General features: G+C 44.7%; 1 protein-coding gene across 1 annotated transcript in view; it reads right to left on the bottom strand.

Annotated features, from left to right (window-relative positions):
* Nucleotides 1-17,321, bottom strand: part of kcnh5b (potassium voltage-gated channel, subfamily H (eag-related), member 5b) — an 85,686-nt gene that overhangs the window by 15,559 nt on the left and 52,806 nt on the right. The window contains exons 9-12 of the mRNA XM_026310144.1: nt 16,048-16,247; nt 14,518-14,577; nt 13,515-13,707; nt 4,917-5,113 (exon numbers count right to left, since the gene is read on the bottom strand). Of these exons, the coding sequence (XP_026165929.1) occupies nt 4,917-5,113; nt 13,515-13,707; nt 14,518-14,577; nt 16,048-16,247 (650 nt within the window). The remainder of the gene's footprint in view (nt 1-4,916; nt 5,114-13,514; nt 13,708-14,517; nt 14,578-16,047; nt 16,248-17,321) is intronic.

The following is a 17,321-nucleotide window of genomic DNA, read 5'->3' as shown; positions in this document are numbered from 1 at the left end:
GCACCAGCCAGCAGCTAGCCACCAGGAGCACCAGCAGCCACGAGGAGCACCCGCAGCAGCCCCAGGAGCACCAGCAGCAGCAGCACCAGGAGCCCAGCAGCAGCCCCGGAGCAGTCAGCACCAGGAGCTACAGCCGCAGCAGCACCAGGATCACCAGCAGGAGCAGCAGTCACAATTAGCAGCACAACAGCAGCAGCAGCAGAAGTAGCAGCACCAGCAGCCGCAGCAGCACCAGGAGCACCAGCATGCAGCAGCAGCACCATTAGCACCATCCGCAAGCCCCATAGCATCATCATAGCATCACCAGGAGCACCATCAGCATCCCCAGAGCAGCATCAGCAGCATCACCAGTAGCATCCATCATCATCCCCATTATCATCATCATCATCACCATCATCACCATTATCACCATCATCATCCCCATTATCATCATCATCACCATTATCACCATCATCATCCCCATTATCATCATCATCATCACCATTATCATCATCATCATCACCATCATCATCATCACCATTATCACCATCATCATCATCATCACCATTATCACCATCATCATCCCCATTATCATCATCATCATCACTGCCATCATCACCATCATCACCATTATCATCACCACCATCACCACTGCCATCATCATCATCACCATCATCACCACTGCCATCATCATCATCACCATTATCATCACCATTATCATCACCACCATTATCATCACCACCATCACCACTGCCATCATCATCACCATTATCATCACCATCATCATCACCACCATCACCACTGCCATCATCATCATCACCATTATCATCACCATTATCATCACCACCATTATCATCACCACCATCACCACTGCCATCATCATCATCACCATTATCATCACCATTATCATCACCATCATCATCACCATCATCACCATCACCATCATCATCCACTATCATCACCATTATTGTCTTCATCACTATCACCATCATCATCATCACCATCATCAAGATCCATTGAAACAACATGGAAGAAGTTAACTGCTCCTGGCAGTAGCTCTTTCCCTGTTGTCTCCTGATAAGTCAGTTAATATTGACTGATTATTGGAAAATAACCAACCAGACAAACAGAAAACTGTACTCAAACACAGAGCTGGAGTTCAATTTAGTTGCTCCACACACAGAAATGCCTCCTTTTTTCTTCCTGTCTGCCTGCTTTTAAAAAATATGCCCTTAAGAGTCACTGTGTGCACATTTTAACACACACACACACACACACACTCTCTCTCGCCTTTATTGTCGGTCCCATGAATAATCCAGTGGAGGCCTGGTAAAAGCCTCCCAGTCTGCAGGCTTCAGCCCTGAAGTCTGTCCCTCCCAGCACACATGCTGTCCTGAAAGACCCAGCACAGCATGTGAAGCCTCTGAGCAGAGGCCTTTAACAGCCCCTCATTAAAAAACACACTTACTTTACCATGTTTACTTGTTTCTGTGGGTTTCTAAAACTCGACGAAGAGCCCAAAGTTGAAGCGTGGAGAGTAAACCGGAGCCAGGCACAGAACAGTCTGATCAGGTCTTTTTCCAGTCCCCAGAACCGGAGCCAAGTGTTTAGCTGTAAATGTCTTTAAACCAATCTTGACCCCACCTGTTAACAAGCTGTTCACCTCTTCAAAACCATGTGCAATACTACACACAGCTGGATTCTGACATCTTGGGATTTAATGAGGGAAATAATAAGATCAATTTGGACAACCAATTTTTGATTCCTGAGGTGTTCCTTGCTGTTCTGGGACCCCTGTTTGTATGAAACCTAACCAAACTCTACACCTGCTATTAAACCAAAACTAAGATCTAAAAGGGGCTAAAAATATGGTGCTAATTCTCACTTGTGTCACATATTTAAATGGTGTTTGTGGCTCATACACAGACTATCGATAGATATCATAGTGTCTGGTGTGCTGCTGTGAAAGTCATTAACACAAAATCCTGCGTATTTACTGAGCTCGGCCACTAAAATTCTCCAACGTCAGCATTGTGTCAGCGATGAGAAGGGAAATTCCTCCTGACAAAGAGCTGCTGAGTTAAGACTCGAGGATCCTGAGCCCTGAAGATGCCCTGAAGCAACAACAGAGAAAGAGCAGCTCTGCACTTTTTTCTGAAGCTAATATTTCTCTCAGACAGGTGAAGAGCTGCTAACAGCCTTGGGGACGCAGCAAAACGAGGAGCCACATTTGAACTGTAGCTGCTTTAAAGAGCTCTGCTAACTGCAGGTTAGTGTTGTTTTATTTCTCAGTTTCGGCCAGTCTTCAGGTTTGACCGGTCTTCAGTTTCGGCCAGTCTTCAGTTTCAGCCAGTCTTCAGGTTTGGCCCAGACTTCATGTGAGTCCACACCAACATGACGATGCCCCAACAAATAACAGCTGTTTGTAGATAAACTGTCAGTCCCAGTGTGGTGGTGCAGTGACAATCAACTGTCTCCATCCAAACAACTATCTATCCAACGTCTCCATCCTACTCTGTCCATCCTAATGTCTCCACCCAACAGTCTATCCAACAGTCTCCATCCAACCGCCTCCACTCAAGTCTATCTAAACGTCTCCACCCTAACATCTCCACCCTAGTGTCTCCATCCAACCGTCTCCACCCTACTGTGTCCTGTGAGAGCTGACCTGCAGACCTGGCTGTAAATCACTATTGAGCTGCTGACTCAACATGTAGACTGAACCAAAGTGACGGACATGACCAACTGCTTCTCCCTGCAACACTTTCCAATTAGAGCTATGAAGACTGTGTCTTCAGGACTTACACAACAGACCTTCTACAGATTCTAATTCCACTAAATGCTCTGCTTGTCTCATGAAGGCAAAGAAGGTTGGGAACCAGTGTCTAATAAGCAGCAGCCAACACAGTGGAAAGAGATGTGATTACTAAATGCTCCTTCTCAAACACTAACAGGCATTTTTCTGCAGAGAAGAGAGAATGGACAGAGCTAAAATAAAGCCGGAGTCAGACAGAGAGTGAGTGGAGATGGAGAGGGGAAGGAAAGTGCTTAGGGAGGCAGATCTGTGGCCATTATTACATAGCGACAGGTTGAGTTAGGGCTGACACACATTCTGGCCCTCAGAGTCCCACAAGCCCCGTCTCAGCTCCCACCACAAAGCTGTTTATCTTCATCATGGCGGCGCTCTAGCAGCTGTCATGCATCGAGAGAAGAAAGCTCGACCCACATCGCCACTTCTGGTCTGGGTTAACACGAGGGTGCCGCCGGGTCAGGTTCCTGCTGCCCACAGCAAAAACTGCTCATCTCCAAGTCAGTGCACAGACTTCAGATTATCTCATATATATGATCTTCTAAATCAGGTGGAGCTGCCAACTTAAGATGAAGAGAGACATTATCTCACAGTAATGATAGACTTAACTCATTTTATAGCTTCGCTTAGCAGATCTATATGTGAGCTGCTGCTGTGTGTACTCAGACACTGGGGATGCAGTGGAAATGAACATCTTTCTGACAAAGATCTATTTCTTTTAAGTGAACCTGATGGTTTATGAGCAGTGGATGAGGCAAACATGAAGCAGACCAAAGACCTTTTATCCAGAAAGCAGAAAAACAGCCTCACATTCTCTACACTTCCTGTTCAAACTGCTTCTTTTTCCTCTACAGGCACTAGCCTTAATGATTATACAGCACATAACTATTTTTAAGTGTAGATTGTGTGTACGTTCACAGGACGGTTCTGTAATTCGCTGCTAATTACAGGGGAGATGGAGACAATTCATTTGGTGCGATACAGATTTTCTAATTCACTAATTCAGTTTTAATCAGAGCACAGCAGGTCAGGAAGCTGCAAAAATGCCAAACGCCGTCTCTGTTTTTGGCACTCAGGTGATTATTACCACATTCCAATTTGCAGATTCCAATAAATGCAGCACCAACATTTCTACTTCAGACTGTTAGTGCTGGATTTGTCCTAAAACTGAGGTGTGAACGAAGACAAATGAGCAGCACAGACCCACGGTTTAACAAAGCCAACTTCAGCAGCTGGATATCTGGAGCTGCAGCTGGACCAAAGCTTGTGCACACATGGAGGAACTTAAAGCACAGCAGTCGACGCACGGCCGCCACTTCTTTGAGACAATGCCAGATATCTGCTGCCTGCATGCAGATCATTTCCTTTAGATAAGTGTGATCAATATAATGTTGGTATATGTGTGTGTGTGTTTTCCTTCACTTGATATCTGTTGTTACTGAGGAGATGGAGCCAAGTCAAATCAATGGCCATAATGAGTCACAGAGAAACAACACAAACACCTGACACACACACACACACACACACACACACACACACACACACACACACACGTCAACAAAATAAAGAGTACAAACTTAAAACACACCAACCCAGTACAAAAATCGCCACTAAGGGCAAAGAGACTGCAGGACGTCAGGAAGAAGCAGCAAAAGGGCTCAGGACATAATGAGGCTACCAGCATCACATGTATAATTGATTGTGCTCGCTAAGATAACGACCTATTGATCAGAGAGAACAGAAAGTAGGAAAAACAACTTAAGGACACGTAACCAACAACAAACCTATGAGAGAAAAGCAGAGAAGGGTTGTGTAAAGGCGATCATGGTTTCTTTACTTTCACACTCTGCACATAAAAGTATGGAAATGACAAACGTTCTTGAAAAACTGAAGAACCGCCTCCTCGTTTCCTGTTTCAGCCCCTCGATCCCTGTTAATAATAAAACTACAGGACTTAACAAACCTTCAGGCTCCGAACTTCAGATTCTGTTATTTTGCTTTTTAATGTGACAAAACATTCAGCGGTTTGAGTCAGTTCAGCTTCAGATGAACAGGCAATGTCAGACTTTATCATGGAGAGTGTGTGTGTGTGTGTGTGTGTGTGTGTGTTCAGAAAGCTGGACCTTACCCTCTTGCGCAGGTTGCAGGTGAGGATGAGGTTGCGGGAGAAGGAGTTGGCGAACGCCGTGTAAAACTCCAACACCTTGAGCAGAGCTTCTCTCTTGATTACGTGCAGGTCACAGTACGTCAGCGCCCGGACGTTGGCACATGCATGTGCAAGGGTGGTTTCTTTCCAAAAGACATCGCCAAACACGTCTCCTTTACCTGGACAGACAAGAAAGGGAGGATGAGAAGAGTTTTAAATCCAGGATGAAGGAGGTTAAAGGCCAGATAAAGCGAACTAGGCAGGTCTTAAGATCCATTTCAGGTTTGCAGAGGTCAAACAATTAATCCATTTGAGAATTAGGCCACTGAGAAAAAATGAAACAACCTCTACTGTGATAGTTAATAGAGTTATTTCTCCAAAATAAATAATAAATAATAAATAAACACTTTGAAACTCCAGCATCTCAGGGCTTATTATTTTCTATCTTCTGAGGTTGCAAATTGAAAAACCTTTGAGTTGTGGACAAACAAAACACAGACAGGCAGCTTCAGGACGGTGTGATGATATTTTTCAGTTTCCTGACTGACCAGAAGAAAATTACAAGAAGGTTAACTGAAACAGGAAACCATGTACTGGTGTGTATCGTTTACTGCAACATGATTTGGGGAATATAAAATCCTTCAAATCTACGTAGAGGGTTTCGATTGCTGCACGGTCTCTTGTTGTTGGACTCAGAAAGGGCTCCGGATGCTGTTCCATGTTTGTGACGAGCACTTCGGTCACTAAATCCTAAAGTCTCAACACAAACGAGTCCTCTGTGGTCTGATTGGAAGCAAAGTACAAGTAGAATGGAGATCAGTTTGGAGATCTGCCCTGGATCTAAGAGCTGTTTGTGTGTGCTGAAGAGCCAAACTCCCCAGCTACAGCTCACCGAGGACTTTAAGGTCTTTAATCTTATCTTCATACAGCCCTATTTTTACACCTCAGCAGCAGATCTCTTGTCACAATTAGCTGAAAGAGGTGCACTAACAAAACAGCCTGAAAACAGCACAGAGAATAACGTTTTTAGGAGGGAACCAAACTGAATTAGAGGAAAAAGTGGAACAAAGCAGTTAATTCGATATTAATGAAACACATTGAGGTCCAGATCAGCTGGATGGACATACTGTATAACCTGAAACACTGACATCTGTGCTTTTTCTTTCCTGTGGCCTTTTCATTGAGCACGTCCTCAGATGCTGAAACAGGTAGCGGGTTTCTGATCACTCTAAGATCCAACATAAAAACAAGAAAAGCAGAAAATGTGGCACAGAAATGAAAAACTGACTCAGCAGAATGAACTGTAGCATCATTGGAAAATAAAGTGGAGGTCTGACTGAGAACAAAAAGTCCCATGATGCCATGAAACAGAGTTTAAAAAAAAAAGATGACTGGATTAATTCACTGAGTTTAGCTGCTGGAGGTTTGGCAGAACACAGGAAGACAAAATCAGCAGAACTTTCATTACAAAACCTAAATTATATTTTAAACTTTTTTATAAAACCTCAGTGGCTTTTGCTGCTCATGGTAACGTCCAACTGCGTCGACATTATTCTGTTACTTCCAAATAAACAAGGAACATAAAGCTCATCACTTCTTTGCAATAGCGGAATCATAAATGTGAAGAATTGAGGACACACAGTCGCTACTTCTCTGTAGGAGCTGGATAACAATCACCTGCACAAAAACACATGGACCACACATGGTTTTCCACAATAATGTGATAGCACAACCACTATGACATGGAGAAAACATGGAGGCTGTCAGATCCTCAACAAAAGAGGAATTCATCTTATAAAAATAACTTTATATCTGCACGTCCTGAACAACAACAACGTGGAAACTGTCATGAGGGGGACAACCCTGCACGTACGGGGGATGAACGTGGAGAATATGCCTGTCACTGCCTCCAAACACTCCCACACATGACGTGACCTTTCAGTCTTTCTAGCAGCAGCGGACCAGGTCCAGGATAAACAAAAGCCACTGGGCACCATGCACACCGATTCACAGGGCCCATATGAGGCCGAGCATCCGGACTTGTTGAAATACTGTTTTGTCTGTGTAGGAACAAGAAGCAGTGACTGTGTTTATGTATGAAAACGTGCTTTAAATAGAATCGCTCATTAGACTTTACATGCCAAATGCAGAAACTACAACTTCTCAGCCTCTAAAACTTCCTTCGTTAGTGTCGACCCAACTGCAACCACCTGGACACTTGACTGATCGACCGCCAACACAAATCCTCCGTGCTAATCACCCCCAGCACAGCAACGCATCTTTGCACTTGTGAGCGTTTCCCGGGCAACGCCACGGGTTTTCTGATAATAAGAGGATGAAGAATCATAATTATGAGCGGAATCAAATGTGTTATATGACAGCAGAATCTGCTGAGTGTTAAGATAAAGTAATCTCTTCTCAAATAAACTGGATTAATATACTTCAAAAAGGCTTTAACGAGGCTGTGGTTTCACCCAACGGCACAAAGTGAAGCACAAAACTCCAAAAACAAGAAAATAATATGTTGTACAGAAGTTTTCAATACGCAGCTAATGGAACAAAGTGATGGTTCCACATCACTCTGTCTCTAAGAGATCCCTCTGGCTCTAATAGGCAGGAGGAAATCGAACCGAGGCTCATCAGAGCTGAAATCTGTGTCAAACCTCGCTCAGCCGTCAGCTCAGCATTTTTCTGACAGCTGAACCGGACGGATGTGACGAATAACAGTCCACAAGCTGTCACAGCACCTCGAGTAATACACACATAACTCTTCCAGCCTACTGTTGCAAAACGCTGACAGCGTGAGTGTGTGGACCTCATCTCGACAGTCCCTCCTCTGCAGCCCTCAGGGCCCCCTTTCTCTCTGAACATCCAACAGCAGCTCAGGCAGCAGGGCTCCTCTGGAATGAGCTCCCCAGAGATCGGCAGCTCTTCCCCAATTAGCCATGCGGATGTGGACCCAGTCACAGGGCCGGGGGTGGTGGTGGTTAGAAATCACAGTGAGGCCTGTTACAGCAGAGTGGGTGGACACGGACGCGTTGGTGTCACGACCTCCATCACCAGCGTTTATAATGCTCATTATTGACCCACACACCGTCACTCATATTATTCTGCCTGACTGTGTTTAACACAGTTAACATGACGTGTGTACGAGCAGGTACAGCATGAAACTTACTCCTGCTAAAATATTTGACAACGCTTCATGCCTTTGAGACAGACTCAAGCTGTTTGTTGTCTATAAATAAACACGGAGGATAAATAGAAATCTTCAGTTCACTCCAGTTCACTCTGTTCACACAAATGGGCTCAGGCAGCTGGACCATCTGTGATCGATACCCTCTGTCCTTAAACCTCGAATCGGTTCAGGGAAAAGTATAAAAGGGAAAACAATGGAAGAAACTTCAGAAAGAACAACAGAGCAGAGTTCCCTCTCCAAGTAACACATAGTGTGTGTACAATTACTGTAAGTACTGGTCAAAATCAGTGCAGGGCCTTAAATACTGCATGTCCAAACTACAACAAAGTACTGTGAGGCACTTTAAACTCAAGAAAGCTCCCTGTACTGATGATGTTTAGGTTTATTTATGGTGCTGACAGTAATACCTAAATGCCTCCTCTGTGTGTGTGTGTGTGTGTGTGTGTGTGTGTGTGTGTGCGTGAGTGTGTGCGTACTCTCGTGTTGCTTTATCCTCCCGTGCAGCTCGACTGACGCTGGAGCAGTAAGACGCATCTCCTACGTCCAAGCGCTTTGCTGGTGCCGCTCTAACCCCTGTCAGGCCATTATCCTGCAGAACTGAGTGGGTGGACACAGCTATTCATTTGCTGTGACACTGATACCCACCCTCAGCAGAATTACTGGCTCTTATTGTATCAGAAGTACTACTACTAACATCTGAAGTAGCCTTTCTACTAATTGTGGTATTTTTACTCCCAGACGTTTGACAAATGTTGGATTTACCTGCTCAGACAAATGAAAACTCTGCAGTATGTTGAACGATGTTTAAAGGTTTGAGACGTGAGCTGATTAATGGTTAATGAGCACTACTCAATATATTCACATAAGAAAAACTAATAAAGAAGTTTAATGAAGCTCCTTCTCTTTTCAACAAGACAAACTTAATCTGCCTAAAAGTCCCAGCATGATCAACATGACATTAATCATCAGCACTTACACTAATGACACCATTAATTAAGATCACTGACGTATGAATCGCCAAATGCTGCTGTGTCTGTACTTGCACCAGTATTTATATGAGCTTCAGATGAAGTGTGCAGGACTTTTGGGAATAAAGATTCATATGTGCAGTGCGATGGCTCCAAATGTCGAGGTTTGTGTCGTGCTGCCAAAACACAGCTCATTAAACTGGTTTCCAGCACGTAGCCCTGTGTTTTATCAAAATAAGAAGAAGAATAAGTCAGTGCTCCTTATTGTTGTTGTTTATCCCGTTTGCACTGTCAGTGACCTGCGACCTGTATTCATGAAGCTGCTACGATGATGATTCTTCACGCTCAGACGCCGACAGCCTGGTTAGTTTCAGAAAAAGATCGTGGTTTGTGGTTAAAATCTTGAACTCAGGGTTACAAGTTGTGGAACAGTCATGGATGAAAACAAAATAATGTATTTTATTTCCCCCAGCAGGCTTTGCCACAGAGGCCGAGCTGTTAAGTCTCGAGTTAGTCCGGTCTACAATAAGAACTTCTTTATTGAGAATCTTTTGCAGGTTGCCTTTCATCATCGTCCCTTTAACCCACACGCTTAATTTATTCCTCCTCTAATCTACTGCACATGCAAACCGCCCGGCTCTGGTTCTTATTACTGGATCTTGTGCTGCAGCCAGACTCATATGTGGTTGCAGGCTCATCTCCTGCTCGCTGCTCGATGGGCCAGAACATATTGCTGCTTCAATAGAAGGCCAGACTAAAACCCCTTCTCATAACCAAGCATGAATAATGGATTAAGAAATTAATCAGCTCATCATTTTGGCAAAACAAAAAGAAAAAAAAAAAGAGAGAGAGTGAACTGCGTTATGAGCGAGCGCACACTGAAGGGCTGCTCGTGTTTTCTCAGCTTTTCTTTCACTGAACGAACAAATGAATTTAAGTCTGGACAGAAACAGGCGACAGCGTGAGGACGACGATTATACTGGAAAAAATTAGCTTTAAAAACAAATTAAGTGACTAAATATGTTAAAGCTTCAGGAGTTCCATGATATTTAGACCTGCCATAACATAAATAACGTTTAATAGACAGGGACCAGCAGGTCTGGTCAAATGGGGATTTAAATCATCCCAGAACAAGAAGAGAAAAACTAAAATCCTCTAAAACGACACCCTGGAACTCTTCAGTAACCTCAGAATACAGCACTTTTCACTTCCACATAAAAACTAGGACCAGATGACCCAAACGATTAGGCCCCACAGAGAGTGGACCATGATGCTCTGTGCACATGTTCCTGGTTATCAGAGCAGTGGTTGTAATGAAACTGAGCAGCGTCATCACCATAGACCACAAACCTTCACAGAGTAGGACTCTGTGGCTCATTAGCTCGTCAATCAGCACCATGTAGGCACAAAATCTTCCCTCATCACTTTACAAGATGAGCAGACTTTCTGCACTGGGGCTGCTGGAGCAAAATGGCATCAGCCTCTGGTTAAGGCGGCAGCTCACAGCTGGACACAGCTGGGAAACTTTGGCCGAACATATGATCATGAACGAAATCCGGCAGGTGGACTCAGCTCCATCCACTCGTTTTTTAATGGAGCTGAAATACTCCATCTGATTTCAGTTCTGGAAGAACCGAGTACAGCAGGGGGCCTTATGATACTGGTACTCCAAGATGGAACAGCTTTTATTTCCTCAGCTTGTTACAGGAGATTTAAATCATCCCAGAACAAGAAGAGAAAAACTAAAATCCTCTAAAATGACACCCTGGAACTCTTCAGTAACCTCAGAATACAGCACTTTCACACTTCCACATAAAAACTAGGACCAGATGAAGAAAGAACAGAACCGTCCTTGTCACTTATCACTGATGTTAAATGTTTGTTGCACTGATGGTTTTCTCCAGCTGTCAGTCAAAGCAGCCCGGTTTCTCCAAACCCAGTGAGCCTTGCTGGACTTCGATCAGGCTGCTGCCGGGAAAGCTGCAGCACAAACTGGACTGTGTTCCCAGCCTCCAGAACCAGGATGTTTTTAATCAGAACAAAACCCGTCTATTGACAGCCTCATTACTGACTGAGTTCTGCTCTCACTGGTCCCTGGGACAAGGCTGGGCCCACAGGAAGACTGGTGGATTCAGAGGAGTTAGAAGGTCATTAGTGGAGCAGTATTTCTCGTTACTTTAGGAAACGTATTGTTTTTACGTGTGTTTGTGTGTCGGCTCTTCTCCACTTGTATCAGTGCATTTGTGTATTTAGATGCTTTATTGTCCCCCAAGAGAAAAGTCGTTTTCACAGCCTGTACATGGAGACATTAAAGAGGCACAATAAAAAAATACAGCTGCTGTTTGTGTGTCCACCTGATGCTGCTGGACACTAATGAGGGCAGAGTGTGTTTCAGCCTGGGGGATCAGCCTCACTGCTCGGCCTGGGGAAATCTGAGCTTTTAAAACCACAACCAACACACACACACACACACACACACACACAACCAACACACACACACACACACACAACCAACACACACACACACACCCTCCATCCTCTGCTGCTCTGCCTCATTTCTCCTCATCTTTAGCTTCTCTCATCCTTCAGTCCTTCCCTCTCTTTTATTGACTATTCTCCCAACTTTTCTCTTCATCTGCTTGTCCTTCGTCAACTTCCATCCTCTTTCTTCTGCCTCCATCTGCTTCTTTTCCCTGTTTTAATAATGTTCCTTCATTCCTCCATCCCCCATTATCCTCCCCCAGCTCACTGTCCACTGCTTTCTGGTACAGTACTGTGTATTTTTCTGTTGTCCTTCCTCCTCTATACGTTTATTTGGTTTGAAAGGAGACGGCGATCAATGCAGCAGGCGAGAATCCTCCTCCTCCCGCCCTCTTTTCCATCCTGTGCTGATCTCTGTACATGTATTCAGCCAGTCCCGGTGTGTGTGATTAACAAAAACACTGCAGAGAGCACGTGGGCATGAGAGAGGAAGTGCAAATAGTAAACTTCATCACTTAATACTAATCTATCACTATGAAATAGAGAATGGAAGGTGAAGCACTGTTCTTCCATCCATCCACAAACTCAGGTCGGCCGTCACGAGGAAAGACAAAGAGGGAAGTAGACCAGGTCTGAACGACCTCTGACCTCTCCGCCCTCATCGCTCTACATTTGTCTGGTTTTTACCCAAAAGCTTTAAAGTCTGGGACAACAAACTAAATGAGTGATGCTAGTTAAAGTGTATTGGGGGGGTCCAGGCTGGAAGGAGGGAAATTAGAAATAAAGGTCCGTCTGCTGTGTGTACAGGCTTGATCTGCTTTATAGCTGAGTTATAGTACAGTACTTTATGAAACTGCATAAGGTTTAAGGTTGTCCTCTGTGTGATGATCCTTTAACCTGACTGCTGAGTTTGACATGATCTTAGCAGCAGTTCTCTAACTCTGTTATAATCATCTTTCCCTCTTGTCCTTTGCTGTCAGTAAACACTCACACACCAGCAAACAGCAGCCATTTTGACCATCAGTGTTCTCTGTGCTTGTCTCAATGAGAGGCAGTTCCCCTGACATTATCTCTGCCTGCCTCCTATTCTTCCTTTCCGGTTCCGCTGTTCGTCTCCTCCTCATGAATATCACAGTACGAGGCAGCAGAGAGCAATATGTACAGCAGCAGATAAGAGTCTGACTGTTCCAGCTTCTCAGAGCAATAATTGAAATGACTTAGCTTTCTCTCTTTGCTCTCTGTGTGAACACGTTGAGAGACGGAGCCCTGAAACAGCAGATCTATGTCACTGTTGTCCCGTACGAGTTTTTCCTCTGCAGCTGAAGGACATTTTTCTCACCTGGGATGATGAAGCCTCTTCTGATCTCAGTGGAGGAGGCCAACAGGACTTTTTGACCTCAGCTCTCACATTTACAGTTCATTTATTCACAATATGAACTGCCAGTCAATCAAGCTACAGTATGGCCCTGTCCACATGCCAGACTCCCTATGACGACAGACGCCGCACAGATCAAACAGCATCTGGAGGAGACGTTGTGATTGTGATATTGGGCTGTATAAATAAAATGAGACTTGACTTTAAGGCTTCTCACTGTGGATGTGTCTTCGTTGCACCATCACAAACTCATAAACTGATTTCTTCCCTCAGACAAAAGTAAATCCACTCGTCAGCTGCAGGTGACGATTATTTGTGTCAGGGAAAAATCCAATGACAAAAAAAACCAGAGAATCCTCACACTCTCAGTTGAAAGGCTCTATAACGAAACGTAAAAAACGTATCTTCTGTTGATTGACGAACCAGTTAACTGATCGACCACTAACCCACACACACAATATTACAGAAGTCAAGTCACTGACACTAAAAGTTTGTTTGATTCTCGGCGTCACTAGAAAACACTAAACTTTCTGCACCGACTCAATCACGTGACCACATACCTAAAATGGCGATGACCTCATCGTCCTGAATGACCTCCAGTGACCCCGACACCACGAAACAGAGGGTGTCGACGCTCTCCCCGGCGTGGAAGATCAGGTCCCCGGGGGCGCAGTGGATCGTCTGAAACTCCACCGCCAGCGAGCGCAGGCAGCCGTCACTGGCCAGGCGGAACGCCGGATGTTCATTAAACACCTGAAGAAGAACCAAGAAGATTGAGGCTGAAATCTTCAGCGAGTGCTGGTTTCAGACAGAGTGAAATGATCTCAAACGCAGCGCATCATTGGCTTTGACATTTCATTTCATTTTATTATTTGAATCCACCTGATGACTGTTGCTGCTGTGAAGTCTCAGCACACAAGATCAATACGATGTGTCTCAGTCTGCTGGAGCGTTCGTGTGGGTCAGGGTCTGTGTTTTACTACTCATTTCCTTTTCTATTCCTCTGAAGGACTGTTTGATAAACGGAAGGGCCTGAATCCTTCTTGTAAAGAACGTTTTACTGCATCAAATTAGATTATAATAAAATCGGTTTATTTTTATAGTGAAACTTTAGAAAAGCTCAGTGTTAATACAGAGGAAATAAGATAGAAACAGCTCAGAAACAGCCTGAACACAAACATTATCACCTGAAGAGGATTTACCACAGGACTGTTGGACTAGGCTGCTCAGGTTTAGCTTGGTGTTCCTAATAAATCGACAACTCCATCATCGACACATCCTGCACTTGACAAATGAGCTGAACTGACTTGACTTTACAGAAACAGAGAAACCGGCTGCACCGAATGACACGACTAAGTTTAGTGGCGTCTGAGCGTCTGTCACTGGAGATCCTTGTCACACAGCAGTTACACAACTGAAGGAGTCTCATTCAACGCCAGCTCAGCAGTTTGAGTCCGCCAAAGTCTCAGGACCCCTATCAGTCGAGTGCAGATGGCTCTAACGGCATTGTATACACAATGACCCAGGTTACCTGCTGCGTCTGAGGAATCTGCCCATACGTACCTTCCTGTTGAGGTGGACACAGATATCGGCCCGCATGTCCTTGGGACAGATGGATAAGACCTGGAGGACGGAGACATGAGGGAGTCACACTGCTGTTTGGTGTTTCCAGAACAAACACAAATTACAGGAATATTCATCTGCTCCACAATCATTTAATCCAACTCAGCCCTTCATGAGTCAAACAGCAAATTATTCAAAAATGCTCTCAACACCCTGTGACTGGAGAAAACAGTGAAAAAGCTCCCACAAAAAATCCTACAACACCCAGGATGCATTGCACCTGGGGCGGCCCAATGTCCCGTACATTGTAGTTTAACACCAACCTCCTGTTGACGAGAGACGAGCTGTAATAGACCAGCATTGGGTTTTCTGCTGATCATTGAGGAAGGTTTTAGTCCTCATGGAGTTTTTTCCAAAGAGCTCTGGACACAGGTCACACAGAGGTCACAGGTCACACAGAGGTCACAGGTCACACAGACGAAAGATCACTGTTGTTCACAGGAGGCTGGATGGAGATCAGTGAGGTCTGTCTTTAATTCCCTTCTTCGTGCCCAGAGTTCACTTTGTGAAAATCCTTTAATGCAATAAATCCTCCCGGGGTCATTGCTGGTTTTAGAAGCTACTGAGGACGAGCTGCACTCCTGACTGTTTTAAAGAGTTGATTTTGCTTTTGTAATCCATGGTCCTGAAAGTCTGATGGAAGCCAAATGTTTAAAGAAGTTCATTAAAATCAGCGTGGGTTCCATCAAATCTCCAAACTAGAGCTTCAGCCTGAAGGATCCTCCCTCCCTCTCTGGGTTCCCCCTGCAGTTTACAAATTCAGGCTTATTTTCTTGTTGCATCCATTAACTCCCTCTGGAAAGACTGTGTGCCAAAAAGCCTAAACTGTAAACTGTAATCGCTTTGTCCAGCTCATTACCCAAACTCTGAAATCGAGCTGAATTAACTGAAGCGTTTAGGTAAAAACAGAGAAAACACAACATCAGTCCGTCGTCCACCGTCAGGCCTTGTTAAATAGGAACCAAATCAGCCGCAAGCCTTTGCTGCATCAAAACACAACACGGCGCTCTTTGAAAATCTGTGCTCTATTTAAAGTGGGGGATTATTAGTAGCACTGGGAGCCTGTGGTCTTTTTTTGGGTGTGTATTCACATAAACAGCTGACTGTGTACTGTGTAACAGCTCCCAGACTGACAAAACACACCCAGTAATTGGCCCCGACTCCAACTATGAGGTACTCGTACTGAGGGTGGGCACAAGACTCGTCATATGGCTCTTCTAACTTGTGGATTTATCTCAGCAAAAAGTCCAAAAATAGGATTGTTGGAGAGAAGGCTCAGGATCCAGGACGAAGAGAAGGAGGGAAAAGGACACAGGATGTGAAATTAACACAAACCTCCTTAATGCTGACTGAGGTCAAGGTTGTATGCCCAGCCTGGAAAATGATCGTAGTGCAAAAACACAAAATACTTTTATGATAAACAAAAGCTCACGTCTGCACTAACATCTGGCTTTCCTCTCCCAGTCTCACCTTCTCTGTGTCGATGCCTTTGGACATGGACCAGGTGGACACGATGTAGTCCATCACCCGCTCGCTCAGGCCCTTGGGGACCTGGTAGAGCTTCAGGAAGTCCCTGACGTTGTTGAGCATCTCGTGGTAGCGGTTGGTGTTGGCGTACATCTGCTGGAAGATGGTGGTCACGTTTCCAAAGATGGTGGCATAAAGCAGCGCTACACAGGAAGACAGGGAAGGATGAAGTAAATCCACTTCATTACACGTGCACACACGTGCACACACACACACACACACACACACACACACACACGTATTTGTTTAGTTTCTCATTTTATTTTCCTGGATAAGCTTTAATCTTCTTTCTTTGTTGTTCTACAAACCTGGTTCTTCAGAGCGTTTGATGATTATTTTGACTGGAATAAAAAGACTGACATGCATCTATTAGCACACAGGCGCCATATCTTAAAACTGGAGACTCTGTTTTTATTTTCCTGAAGTAAATCTCGACTTTGCACGAGCGAAGCGTCACAGACGGTCGTGACAAACCACCCAGGACATCGTCTGTAACGTGTGGCTACCAAACCCTAAAAATTTCAGTGGATCGTGTCAATCACCTGGACACGACCTGTCAATCACCCAGTAAACACCTCAGCCCTATGAAAGCCATTTAACAAAACAGGCTCCAACTAAATTACACTAATAAGCACTTACTCAAACAAGACCACAGCAGGTCCAGTTACTGCCCGCACGACTAGTGTACATGATGCCGGAAGCTTTCAAAGGGAGACGGACATTGTAAAGTGGCGGTCGAGCCTTGATGAACGTGAGAAAGAACATAAGAGAAGTGAGATTGATGATTTCTTATGAAGCAGGTCTGTCTGATGGCAGACGCCACGATAGCTGTCACCGCTGTCGAGGTGTTTAAGAAGTGTTTCCCCTCCTTTTCAACTTCCACGGTGCGTCGATCCGTCAGCCTCCTATCTGCCCTGCTGCTGTTTCCATAGAGACCCGACTCAAAATAGTTCCCTCACCCCCCCCCCCCCCCCCCCACCTACTCCTCCCAGCCAATAAAAATGACAAAAGAAAGGAGAAAAAATAACACGTTTAAAGACTTTTAGGTTGAAAAACACAGAGTGGAAGGAGGTGGAGGGAGATGATGATGAAGATGATGATGATGGCGTGTGAGCCGCAGGATAAGAAGGATGCAGGACCAGTGTTGGACGGACAACAGCCGAGAGCGACTGTGTTTCTGAGATAAAGTGTGCTCATGTATACACAAGAAAGAATGA

The sequence above is a fragment of the Mastacembelus armatus genome, chromosome 22, assembly GCF_900324485.2.
Source record: "Mastacembelus armatus chromosome 22, fMasArm1.2, whole genome shotgun sequence".
Classification (NCBI taxonomy): domain Eukaryota; kingdom Metazoa; phylum Chordata; class Actinopteri; order Synbranchiformes; family Mastacembelidae; genus Mastacembelus; species Mastacembelus armatus.
Note: the sequence above shows the minus strand (reverse complement) of the source record. Positions and strands in the feature narration are given on the sequence as shown.